The sequence below is a fragment of the Solanum lycopersicum genome, chromosome 10, assembly GCF_036512215.1.
Source record: "Solanum lycopersicum chromosome 10, SLM_r2.1".
Classification (NCBI taxonomy): domain Eukaryota; kingdom Viridiplantae; phylum Streptophyta; class Magnoliopsida; order Solanales; family Solanaceae; genus Solanum; species Solanum lycopersicum.
Genome location: NC_090809.1, coordinates 61,743,095 through 61,757,966, shown reverse-complemented (window position 1 = coordinate 61,757,966; position 14,872 = coordinate 61,743,095). Strand labels below are relative to the sequence as shown.

Genomic DNA, 14,872 nt, shown 5'->3' with positions numbered 1-14,872 from the left:
CTTGTCCGCTTTTGAGTTCACACATTTAATAAAGAAATCATAAATAGAAGGGTAAGTTTACTATATCACTTTTTAAATACTCTCTTTGTTCACTTTTCATTGTTGTGGTTTTTATTTTAGAATTAAACTATAAGAATTTTGATTAATATTTTGCGGTGTATTTTTCAACATATTGATATGTAAAAATTGCAATTTATAGTACTTTTCGTATGGTTTTTGAATATCTAACTATTATTTTTGTTTAAAATGTTTGATTTAATATAATTTTAGAACTTTGAAATTTAGTCGAATAACGCAACATGATAATTAAAAGTGGACGGTGTGAAATTAGGTCTTAGGCCTAACTCACACCCTAAAAGCTAGCTCAAAGGGAGGAGGATTGCCCAAGTCTTATAAGGAGTCTACCCATCTCATTAATCACCGATATGGGACTTTTGTCATTCTTTAACACTCTACTTCACGCCCAGTGCTTAGCATCTGGTGCGTGGGCAATTTTAATTTTTGGGGACCCCAACATCGGGTGAGACGGGCCCTGCTCTGATACCATGTGAAATTAGGTCTTAGGCGTAACTCACACCCTAAAAGCTAGCTCAAAGGGAGGAGGATTGCCCAAGCCTTATAAGGAGTCCACCCATCTCATTAATCATCGATGTGAGACTTTTGTCATTCTTTAACGGAGATAGTAATAAATACAATGTCTTGAAAAATGTAAAAATGATTTATAATTAATAATAAAATAAATTAGGAATTAAGTGAAATTATCTACTGATTTCATAAAGTGAACAAATGTTGTTGGACACCCAAAAATAGGGTTGGATAGAGGGAGTACGTGTTTCCTATCTATTTTAATTTTGATGGACAATTGATATTATTGTTTATGAAAAATGACAAGTATCCTATAAGATTAATCGAATCGAAACCATAGTAATTTGGTCAATTTACTCAGATCCATATTTTGACATTGTTTGATAGATATGGATCTATAGTTTCACTGTACCATGAAGTCTCAAAAAATTATTTTTGATCCTATTATTTTTCAAAAAAATTATAAAATTAGTATAAACATATTTTACAGTAACGTTTTAGGGTATATTTTATTTTTTAAATACTAACAGTGTTAGATTGATATACGTTACTGTGAATAACGTTTTACTCCTAAAACCTTTTTTTGAGTAACGTTTTAATCCTAAAACGTTACTGTGAGTAACATTTAGGAGTAAAACGTTACTATGAGTAACGTATATCAATTTAACGTTGTCAGCTTTTAAAAAATAAAATATACTTTAAAATGTTACTGTGAAATACGTTTATACTAATTTTGTAAAATTTTTAAAAAAATATTATTTTTGTGAATTGCTTTATATAATGACTTGGTTTGTTCAATACTTCTTCATAATGAAGTTACTTTCTTAAATTTCAGGGCAATCAAAATTGAAGTGGGTAAGGTTGGGGTGGGTACTCACGGTTTGTTATCTATCAAAATCGAAGTGGGATAGCGATTGAGGGTTAGTTATCTATCAAAATCGAAGTGGGGTGGCGATTGGGGGTCTTTATGAAAATTATAAAATGTATCTTATAAAACTAAAGAGCACGTTTAATTGATTTTAAAAAGTAGCTTTTAAATAAAAATAATAGGTCAAATTGCAACATATAACACCTTAAATTCTTGGAAAAAATCTACAAGATTTACTATATATATTTATTGAATTAATGTAAAGATATGAATCAATGTGAACCGTTCACACACTGTGAAACCATTTTCTCTTCCTATATATACCTTTTTTTAAAGCTTTTTCACAAAATAATAAATATAATAAATATAAATAAACCAAAAATGGCAGAATTGAGAGAAAAATGGAGTCTTAAAGGCACCACTGCACTTGTTACTGGTGGCTCCAAAGGCATAGGGTGAGTTTTAATATTTCCCTTGAAGTTTATTGATGATTTCTAACTAATTTGTTGCTAAAAAAACCTTCAAATTAATTGAATTTTTCATATAATTTGTTGGCAATCATAGCTAAATTGGGATTAATATGAATATAATGTTGTTTAGCTATGCAGTTTTGTCTGTCGCTAATTATTTTACATTATTTTTTCATATGTAGATTGTGTATTAGGGTAGAAGATATCTGGCAAAGGTTTAGGCTTGTTAGTGTTTGTTGTAGTACTTTTTGTCATATGTTGTTTATTATGTTTCGATTATCCCACTGTTTTATTTTTATTGTTGTTTATTTCTTATCAATGGCTATACTTTCTTCATTATTTTCTTATGTTTTTACTTGCGCTCGATACACTTGAGCCTAGAATTTTTTAAAAACCATTTTTTTTTAGCTTCAGTGGGTAATGGTATGATATGCGTACACTCTATTTCAGGGGCGGAGCTACCTTGTAAGAAGGGGGTTCATCCGAACTCATTTCGGTGGGGAAAATTATATTATTTATACATGATCAAAATAATTATATATGTATATATATAGTAGATGCCGAAAACCCCTCTTCGACTATTTCATGTGTCTATTCTAGTATCCTCTCCAGACCCTACTTAATGAAATTTCACTAAATATGTTTGTTATTGTTCACCATAGACTAAATCACACTAAAACATAATATATTTTTTTAATTTTTCTTTTGTTATTTGATTTATCATCACTTTTTTAATTGTTTTTAGGTATGCTATAGTGGAAGAATTGGCAAATTTTGGAGCAAGAGTATATACATGTTCACGTAATGAAAATGAACTTCAAAAATGCACTTAAAGTTGAAGGTTCTGTTTGTGACTTATTGTCTCATATTGAACGTGAAAAACTTATGAAGAATATCGAAGATGTATTTGATGGAAAGCTTAATATTTTGGTTAGACTAATTATTTTCGCGATTTTAAAATAACCTGATAGTATAAATTATGTTATTAATACGTAATATATATATATATATGATGTATAACTTTTTTTTTAATTTTATTTTAGGTGAATAATGCAGGGGTGGTGATATATAAAGAAGCTAAAGATTTCACAAAAGAAGATTATAATATAATTATGGGAACTAATTTTGAAGCTGGTTATCATTTATCTCAAATTGCTTATCCATTATTGAAGGCTTCTCAAAATGGAAATATTATTTTTGTTTCTTCTATTGCTGGATTTTCAGCATTACCTCTCTTTCTCTTTATTCCGCTTCTAAAGGTAAATCTTTACGCGATAAATTCAGAATTTTAAAATTAACTTTCATGTTGGTGAATCAAACGTTATTTTGTTTTATATTATTTTAGTTAACGTTAAACTTTTTATGTACATGTGTTATTATGATTTAGACCTATAAAAATTCATTATTTAACGTGAATGAATTTTTTATTTATTTTTTTGTAATTTGAATATGTTTTATCTTATTAAGAATATTGTTTAAGATGATAAGTTGTCTATGATATTATATCATGATTTTTTTATTTTATGTTACTTCTTTCTCTACACTATTCTGGATTTTTTTTTCTTGAGTGAGGATCTATAAAAAAACGACCTCTTTATTTTATGTTATTTTATGATTTTATATTTTATTTTTTTCAAATCTCATACACTAAATATGTTATTGTTGAATTTGCCGTCCTGTTTTTATTTATTTTTTCATATTTGGTGGCAACCATTTTTTTTTAATCTTATATTATTAAAAATAATTATATAGGTGCAATAAATCAAATGACAAAGAACTTGGCATGTGAATGGGCCAAGGACAATATTAGGGTCAATTCAGTTGCTCCAGCAGTCATTTTAACCCCACTTATTGAAACAGCAATTAAGGTATATATAATAGTAATTATTTTTTATGACATTTTAGGTTTTTTAATCTATCAATTTTCTACCAATAATGCTATTTATTTACCTTTTGAAAAAGTTTTGTTGAATATCTCAAAAGTAAAAAAAGAATTTATCTTCTCACTTCATAAATAAGTGTACTTATTCATGAGAATTGAATCGCAATACGAAACGAGTTCATTCCTTTTAAAGTGAGATATAACGTGAGAATTGATCTAAAGTCAGAATTTTGACATTTCTTAAGCGGACGATATATTAAATATATTTACCATCATAAAATGTCTTTTAATCTCTTCTTAATAGTTCCTACCCTTTTTTCCTTCTTACGGTCTCAAACTCACGATCTTATGATTAAAAGCAGAAAAAGGTTATTATCCAAATTAAAATAAAAAATTATATAATCGACTCCAAAGTCAAATACGAGTGAAGCGAATTAGTTATTATATCGTACCAAAAATAAAAAAATTATGTGTTCATATATCTATTCATAACATAAACATGTCGAGAAAACAATTTATTTATTTATTTATTTTAATATTATTATTTTTTATTGCAGAAAAATCCTCAACAAAAAGAAGAAATTGATAGTTTTGTTGTCAAGACTCCTTTGGGCCGGGCCGGAAAGCCCGAAGAAGTCTCAGCAGTAGTAGCTTTTCTTTGCTTCCCAGCTGCTTCTTATATTACGGGCCAAATTATATGGGCCGATGGTGGATTTACAGCTAATGGTGGGTTTTAACTTTGGGCTTTGTAATCTATTGGGCCTATCATCGGCCCAATATTCTTTAAACAATTTCTATGTCCATGTGCTTGTGTTCTTCAACTACACACTTCCATTTTCATGTGTTTGTTATTTGGGTAACTTATCGAAATTTCGTAAGTTTACGAGGTAATTGTTTAGATACACGCTAATTTTTTTATATTATGAATGTTATCAGATTTTAGTACGTTCACATACACGTATTTCGTGATACACAGGGGTAAAAATAATTGTATTTTGTGTTTAGATATTCCAAGTGGATTTACATCTATCTGGGGTACATAGACTAATTTTTCACTCGCCTCCCTCCCATCTCGCACATCACTTTCATATGTATATTGTATCCCAAGTACATATGAATCACGTCATTTACATACAGATATCTAGTGTGATTAGCATGTATATGAGATATATAGACAAATCTCACTTGCCACTCTTGTATTAGTTGTTATCTCATGTACATGTGAATAATGTCAAATAACAAATTATTCTTTTATTCACAACCACGAAGAAGGATTATATAGATTATTATAGATAAAAAACTGAGCATGAAATCAAAAGGACAATATTTAAATGGAGAAAGAAACGACGTTAAAATGTATATTGTAAGGCTCATGTTGGGGAAAAAAAGAAGGCAATAATGCTTTTAACTTTTGTGAATTAAGAAAATATAAATTCTCAATATCATTAAAGTTTATATAACATATTTATTTCATATGCTTATGCTAGAGTCTAATCGACTAAATAACTTGTACAAATCGAAATAGGTTGAGCAAATCATAATTTTATAGTCTGATTTTATTTTCTCTTCTAATTATATGATATATATAATATACATCTAACAAAGTGACCCCAAATATTTAAAAATGATTTGTGTATTTTCTATCTTTTCACAGTCTATTTATTGAAATTTTATTGAGTATATATTATTAGTATAATTTAATAGTGTATTTCAAAGGTATATATGTGATTACGTGAACATAATAAATATTGCATCATTTTAAATATATACATGTGGGCACATTTAAAATGCAATTTTAAAATTTGTAGAGGGTAACATATTCAATTGAAATATATTAATCTGAAAAAAAATTAAAAATCAATTATTTTTATATAATATTAAGCTAAAGCACATGTTTATTATTTAATATATTTTCAAAAAATAACATGTATCTTAAATATTTAATTTAATATCATCTATAAAGTTTTTTATTTGTCTAGTATAAAGTTTAAATAATTAACTTTATTTTTAAAATTTAATATAATCTTATGAATGTCTAATTACAGTGTAACTACAATGTAACAAACAAACAATAGTAATTACTATTCGAAAATTACTATTCGAGTAATTACATCAATTCCAATTATCCACGACTTTTCAATCAAATCTTAAATAATATGTGAAAAAATTACAATAATAAAAAAGGGTTTATGTCTCAAAATTCTAATCGCAACAACAAGGGAACCATACGTACTATAAATTTAAACTAATAAAGTTTATTATAAATATCAAATATTTAAAAAATAATACTATAAATTCCCAAAAACTTCCTTTTTTTTTTATTTTTATAGGAGCCATAAGTCAAATAACGATGACTTTGGCTTGTGCTTGGGCCAAGGACAAAATTCTAAATTCAACTCCAACTCATTGAAGAAGCAATTCTAAATTTCGATAAAATTCTTAATAAATAATTTTTTTTTGAAAAAAAATTGAATTTGTCCTGTTTTCATATGAATATTAGGAAAAAGACATAGTTTACTATTATAATAAATTTAATTATATTTCATAGATAAAGTTTGCATATTTATGGGTTGTAGCCTCGTTTCTATAATACGTGGATTAGTATAATTTACGGGTACATTTTGTATAATTTAATTATTTTTATATAAATTTAAAATAACGAATCGATACAATTACAAATATATGAAGTGTAAATAATTATACAAATTATATTATGCAAAACTATATTATACAAAATATATGATACAAATTCCATATTATACAAACGTGCGAATTATACAAAACTAAAAAATTGAGCCACGTAATTATAGCTAAAAGTAGATTGCAAATTGTAATTAAAATAAGCTATGATTATATTAGATAATTAACTAGTATATATTTTGATACGCTTATTTTCCCTTTTTAGAGAAAATTGTCTTATTAATATATGTTTATAGCTGTACAATTATTTTGATATTTTTAACATCACAAGTTTTATAAGATTTCATTCAAATTATCTTACTAACACGTGTTGTTTTTTTTAAAAAAAATTTTGGTTTAATAAAAAGGATGGATCATTAATGTTACTTGAAGTGAAAGTGCTTCAAATATAAGCTATTTTGTACGAGTGCTAGAAGTACAAATAAATTTTGCCTTTTTGATAAAATTTACTTGCAATTGTTTTAAAAGCAATATAATAGCTTGGAGTGAAATTGATTTGCTTTTGGGGCAATTCAACTTGTGTGTTTGACTCATGCTTTACGCTTTGTATGGATGATTGTACGTATTATTTCATCGTGTATTATATAATTTTATAGAGTTCAAAACTTAAAGGGTACAAAATATTAACAAAAATTTTAAAACGGTATATAAAATTTTATATCAACCAAAATGGTAAAATCGCTGCAAGTGCAGCGACTTACCTCACCTGAAAAAATAAAATCGTTGCTGAGACAGCGATTTTGCAAAAAAAAGGCAGCAATTTCAAAATTTTGCTTCTTACAAATCGCTGCCTTGGCGATTTCATATTATATTTTTTTTAAAAAAATTAAGGTATATCGTTGCTAATGCAGCGATTTATAAAATAAAATTTTCTTTTTATTAAATCGCTGCAGGAAGCTATTTAAAAAAAAATCAAAAATGTTAAAACAACGATTTTATATAAAAAAATATTATAATATTTTTTAAAATTTAAATATATAACTTATAAGAAAATATACATTATTTTAAAAAAATTAAAAATAAGTAAAGTAATAAATATATTTTCTTTCTAAAAAAAGATATTATATTGAATTTAAATTTAAATAATATTTGAATTCAAATAATTAATTTTTTTAAATAAAAAATTAAAGGCAGAAAAATTATTGATTTTTTTAAAAACAAAATGATATATATATATACAAAGTTAAACATGATCACATGAGAATAGTAGAAAATTTGTTTTTTATTGTAAATAGTTGAACAAAGTGTTCATATGTAAATAGTACTAATATACTTTCAATGCTATAAATTGGACTTATCCTTCACATTCATATTACTTTCAATCTTCCAATCTATCAACAATCTTAGGTAAATAAAGTCATTTGAATATTATGGGAGAGTCTAGCCAAAATTTCAGTCATTTGAATTTTTTCTCATCGGATTCAACTAATAGGTAAATAAAGTAATGTTTTCTTATTTCTTAAAAATTATTTTTCTTATATTATATTTATATTATTATTTTTATAGGTATGATCAAATTCAAATGACTGAAATTTTTGCTAGACTCTCCCATAATATTCAAATGACTTTATTTACCTAAGATTGTTGGTAGACTGGAAGATTGAAAATAATATGAATATGAAGGATAAGTCCAATTTATAGCATTAAAAGTATATTAGTACTATTTACATGTGAACACTTTGTTCAACTATTTACAATAAAAACAAATTTTCTACTATTCCCATGTGATCATCTTTAACTTTATATATATATATATATATATATATATATATATATATATATATATATATATATCATTTTGTTTTAAAAAAAAATTCAATAATTTTTCTGCCTTTAATTTTTTATTTTAAAAAATTAATTATTTGAATTCAAATATTATTTGAATTTAAATTCAATATAATATCTTTTTTTAGAAAGAAAATATATTTATTACTTTACTTATTTTTAATTTTTTTAAAATAATGTATATTTTCTTATAAGTTATATATTTAAATTTTAAAAAATATTATAATTTTTTTTATATAAAATCGTTGTTTTAACATTTTTAATTTTTTTTTAAAAAAAAATAGCTTCCTGCAGCGATTTAATAATTTTTTAAAAAAAATAAATCGCTGCCAAGGCAGCGATTTATAAAAAAAAAATTATAAAATAAATCGCCATCAGGGTAGCGATTTATAAAAAAAAAAAAAAATTTATAAATCGCAGCGATATACCTTATTTTTTTAAAAAAAATATATAATTTAAAAATAATATGAAATCCCTGCCAAGGCAGCGATTTGTAAGAAGCAAAATTTTGAAATCGCTGCATTAGGCAGCGATTTTAATTTTTTATTAAATTTTTTTTTTTTGCAAAATCGCTGCCTCAGCAACGATTTTACTTTTTCAGGTGAGGTAAGTCGCTGCACCTGCAGCGATTTTACCGTTTTGGTTAATATAAAATTTTATATACCGTTTTAAAATTTTTGTTAATATTTTGTACCTTTTAAGTTTCGGACTCTAATTTTACAGGGTCTTATTGAATATAGTATTTGGATACAATGAATTATTCTTCGTCATTACATAATGTCACAGATTCATAATTTAAGCGATAAATCTACGAGAAAAGTTGGATAAGGAATAGAGTTATCATGAAATGGTAGAATAAAAGATAAAATATGATTTTAAAACGACAAATAAAGATAAATTAGAAGAAAATTTTAAGATAACTACATAATCACACCAAATCAATTGTTACATAAAACGAATTTTTTATCATTACCTAACGATGAATTTAAACAATATGATACAATAAAATAAAATTTAAGTAACAATCGATACAAACATTAAATTAAAATTGACAATACAATACTAACAGCCATTCAAACAAGGTGTTAATTAAGCATATGCAACTCTTTTTTTTTTTGTTCATAAATCCTTTTGACTCATAGAGTATATCAGTATATACAAATCCATCACACAACCATGCAAGAAAATATGAAAAAGGACAATAATTTCATTAATTATGTGTGTGAGACATACTTATAAGATTTTCTTACTAATACCTATGAATTAGAGGATATTCACTAACCTAAAACATTATACTATTCTATATTCTATTGTTCATGATACACAGTCTTATCTTACATTTTTGCAAGAGACTATTTCTACGACTTGAATAATAATCGCCAATCAGTTTAGTATAGTAAAAGAAAGAGAGATTATTTTTTATGATACTAACCTTTAATAGTTTTAGATTTTAATCTCTTTCTCCTTCGTAAATCTAAAAGAGGTAGCAATTATAACAACATAAACTTATGAATACATGTATATATATAGTTCTGGTCCTCTATTAAAGAAAACCCTAAACCAAATTTGACCTAATTGAAAATATTTATATCTCAACAAATAAACAATTATAATAGAAGTTCTATGGTAGCACATGAAAAGTAGTGTTCTATAACGATAACATATTCGATAAAATTCTACAAATAGAATATGAAGAAGGACGTTTGTACGCAATCTTACCCTGTCTTATGTAAGTAGAAAGTAGAAAGTAATCAAAGATACAACGTTAAAAATATAAAACCCTAACCTCATAGAGTAAAAAATTAAGAGACGTGTAAAATAAAAACAACGATAATAATTAGTGCTAGTAATTAACATAAAAAGATATTAATTAAAGTACTTATCTTGATTTACATGGAGCTGTTTGTTTGAGGTGATAGAAAATGAGTGTGAGGAATGAAGCCTGGTCCGAGATCACTACCTTAATTATATATTTGTCTCACAAAATTAAAAAAGAGAAAAAAAATGTATATAGTAAAAATATAAGATGGACAATATTGAAAAACAAAAAAATAAAATCAAGAACCAAACACAAAAAATAGAAGGATATTGTAAAAATAAATACGATAATAATAACAATATACTCCATTCAATATAATCTCAAAAATAAGAGTTTAGAAAACGTAAAATGTACGTAGACTTTAGTTCTATCATTAGAGATAGAGAGATGATATCTGATAAACGTTCGATTCAAAAAATATATATATCAAAGAAGATGGAAAAAAATATTGTAAATATGAATAAAGAGAAGAAAAATAAATAAAATGGAAGGATCTTGGATCAGTCTTCATTCCAAACACTTCATTTTCATTTGAATTTAATTTAATTCTCTTTTTTTGATATGATTTAGCAATGAAGAGGAAGTATATAAATTAAATTAAAAAAAGCTGCAGAGACACTCGATTTCTCAATGATCAAAAGCTTCTATGAGCTCACCATCATATAGTAGTTGAAAAAGTGGAGAATTAGGGCAAATAAAGATCTAGGTAGGGTTTATGGGTACGGATAAATTTTTTATTCTTTTCGTAAATTTTATATTTATATTTGAGAATTAAATAGATATATGTATATTAACTTGTGAACCTCAAATAAATTGATTTAGAACCTCCAAATTTCTAACCTGATTCCGTCTATGATAAGGAGGTTGTTTGGTTCGAAGCAAAATATTTTTTTGGATAAATCCTTTTTTTTTAAGAAAAAAATTAACTAAATACATGACTTAATTTATTATATTTTCTAAAATTATATATCATTTGAAAAAATTACTAAATATATATGTTAGGCAATGTATTTGTCAGATCATGACTTTACACAATATATCAATTGGATACATCACTATGATGTAGCAAGACGGTACTTTACGTGATGGATCAGTCGGATACAACACTAAAACAATTTACACAATGTATTGGACGGGTACATCATTTAACGCAATGTATCGATTAGATACATATATCTTAAACTAAGTCGCGATGTATTGAAACATTTTGAGATATATCATATTCCACCAAATTTAATAAATTTATAATTTAAAAAAGAATACTCTTAACACTATAAATTTATGTAAAATTTAATTTATTTTTTTATGTTTAATAGCTACAGTTATTGAAAACTTATCAAAAACCTCTTCCTGTTTGTGTAAATTGAAGAAAAGTCATTCCCTTAATATGATATTTTTGATAATTCCTTTAGGTTTATAATATTCTTAAAATCAACTTTTAAATTCAAAAAATGTCACTACATTTAAAAAAAACTTACTCCATTCATCTTCCACATACTCAAATCCAACCATATTTTTCAAAAAAATATCAATTTAATCAAAAAAATATTTAAAAAATATCAACTCTTTATCTATTAGGGTAGATACTTCTTATTTTGCATAATTTTCCAATTTTGTTAAATTATAGCTATATAATACTTAATATAGATTAAAATATTATATCGACTCTGGATCACAGTAACATTTACGCTTTTTCCCTATGGTAAATTGAAGAAAAAACATTCCCTATATACAAATATTTATGATAATTTGTTGGTGTATGACAGTGTATATTGTACTTTTTAAGTTATAAAAAGATAATATTTATGGGTAGAGAATGCATGTGGAAGAGCACATGAAAGACAGGTCATGGTGAAAAGATTTTTAAAATAAAGAAAAAGCTGACTGATTTTGGAGTCATTGAATTGTCTTCTTCTGAATTTTTTTAACTTTTTTATTGAATTAAGATAGAGACAGTACCTATCACAACAGCTACTATTTACTGCCTATTTACCAAAAGAATAAAAATAAAATTAATTAATTCAAGCACTGAAAACAAAGCAAATAAAGCTATGGAAAAAAGAATCGCAATTATAATTTATTCGGTGTAATTTTATAAATAAGGTTAAAAGCAATTGATATTTATTTTCTAGCTTAACGGGGAAGGATTACTCTTATAACAAGTTCAGTCATCTCATTAATCATCGATTTAGGATTTTTGTTGTTTTTTAATACTTCACTACACGCTCAGTGTTGACATTTTCTGTGTGAATTATTTTGATTTTGGCTGATACCATGTTAAATTAGATTTTGAATCTAACCCATACCCCGAAAGCATGCTAAAAGGAAGGAAAATTGTCTAAATCTTTTAAGGAATCTATCTATTTTATTAACGATCGATATGATACTTTTATTATTTTTTAACAATAATTAAATTATTTATTGAATAAAAGAAGTTTAGAAAGACTTTGAAAAAGTTGTGCATGAGAATAATTAAATATATCCATACATAATTTTTAAAGAATAAACTAACTTAAGATTAAAACTCTTACTTTGATAGATATATTCAGATCATTTGTATAATAAATAGATATATATGAGCTAATTTTATTAAAAGGATATATTAAGAAAGACAAAATCAAAAATATATCAAGTCATTTTTTCCAAATATTAATGATATTCGAAAATAAAAAATACTAACAGCAATAGCATCCAGGAAAAAAAAAATATTGATTAAAAAAAAATACATGAGAATATATATGACAGAGCAGAATATATTTGGTCCCTCCCAAATTAATTTTGAAGATTAAATTATTAATTAGCCTATTTGAGGAGTGATATTACTTAAATATACTTACACGTTATGTCCATTTTGGTGTTAAAAAGCAAAGATATCAGCACAACTCATAAAGTATTTTCCACTAATTATAAGTGGATCGACCTAGATGTGATTATAATTAAAATTAATCAGTATTTTATATTCATAGACAGTTGTAGTTAACTATTATATAAACGATATAACATAATTGTGATACAGGAGTATGATCTGATACACTGTATCATTTGCCCTAAGCCCAGTCCAGACCTTAACTGGGCCAATTGTTATTTTGCTTGTAGATTTAAGTTGTGAAGCCCATGAGTCGGCCCATTTCATCCGGAGCAATACACGTTGTTAAAATTGGTTGGTATTTTTTTTATGGGACAATTGAATAATAACAAACTAATAACCTAAAATAAATGGAGTAGCTACAGTTTGATTTAATTGTGTTTCATAGCAAACGTTTGTCAAAGTTTGTCAGTCGCCTCTCTCCCAAAACTCTCGCTCGCCAATCTCCCTCTGCTCGCCGCTCTCGCTTTATACAACAGAAGTGTATAAATTGTGTTTATGTTTTGTATAAAGCAGGAGAAAATTATATATACACATGCGAAAACATATATCTTCGTGTTATACACTTAATTATACAATTTACAAATATTTTACTTCGATTCAATTGTATACAAATACAAATTTTATATAAATATTGCAGCGAATTATACAATTACGAATTATACAATTGCAGTGAAATACAATTTTCTCTCGCTTTATACAACAGAAGTGTAATACAATTTTCTCTCGTTTCAACAGAAGTTTATAAATTGTGTTTCTGTTTTTGTATAAAGCGATAGGAAAACATGAATCTTCTTCATATATACTTATAATTATATAATATACAAACATTTTACTTCGATTCAATTGTATGTAAAGCAAATTTTATACACATATTGCAGCTAAATAGGCCAGCAAATTATACAATTGCGCATTATACAATTGCAATGAAATAGGTCAGCGAATTATACAATTTATGTCAGCGAATCATACAATTGTATATGTACAGCGAGGCCAACGAATTATATAATTTAGGGCAGCGAATTATACAGTTGTATATGTATAGCGAATTATACAGTTATATGTTTGTTAAGGAGCGCAATTATGCAAACTTTGCTATAGCATATATATATGAATTTTTTATTTGCTATGTGTGAAAATTGCCCTTTTTTATCCCTTAAGGTTTTTAACATTGTATTTGCCGTTCATTTAATAGAAAAATATCGACTTACGTACCTTTATCTATCCAATTCTAATTCACTCAAATGTTTTCATCATATTTATGTGTAAAAAATTATAATTTATAGTATTTTTCATATAATCTTAGAATATTTATTTATTTTATTTAAAATATTAAATTAATATAATCTAATTTAATTTTAAAAATTAGTCAAATTAATTTTTAAAAAACGCAACATGATAAATAATTTTGAAAATAATTTTGAACGGAGAGGAGGTATGTATTGTATCTTTCTTGGGACATGAAAAAATAAGAATAAAAAATGAAATCATAAAATATGAAAAAGCAAGAATAACGACAAATCTTTGAATAATTAAAGGGGTCATTTGCTGGATGAACGAATTATAGATGGATTATAATATGAAAATTACGAGATTATTCAGTCGATATATTTATTTTGGTAGATATTTGATTTACCAGATCAAAAATGAAATATATAAGAAATAATATATAACACATATATGGTCGTATGACTTTTATCTTCAATTTTGACTATACTCTAGACGGATATAGAATTATTTATCTTCATTATTTAGTAAGGTTGAACCGCAAATTTGATAATTGAAACTTTGCTGACCAAAGGACTTCGCGAGAAGAGCCTCTAAAGGGTAATTTTGTCATCATAATATTTATTCCAAAATTATTATCTCTTTTTGAAGATGGTATAAAAATTAAAAC

General features: G+C 25.6%; 1 protein-coding gene across 1 annotated transcript; it reads left to right on the top strand.

Annotated features, from left to right (window-relative positions):
• Window positions 1–1,773: 1,773 nt before the first annotated feature.
• On the top strand, window positions 1,774–4,696 carry LOC101265293 (tropinone reductase 1). Its single transcript, XM_004249330.5, is given in 7 exon segments — window positions 1,774–1,908; window positions 2,669–2,740; window positions 2,742–2,853; window positions 2,967–3,141; window positions 3,144–3,182; window positions 3,676–3,791; window positions 4,363–4,696. Coding segments are annotated over 7 exon segments (768 nt in total). The 5' UTR covers window positions 1,774–1,834; the 3' UTR covers window positions 4,543–4,696.
• Window positions 4,697–14,872: the final 10,176 nt, after the last annotated feature.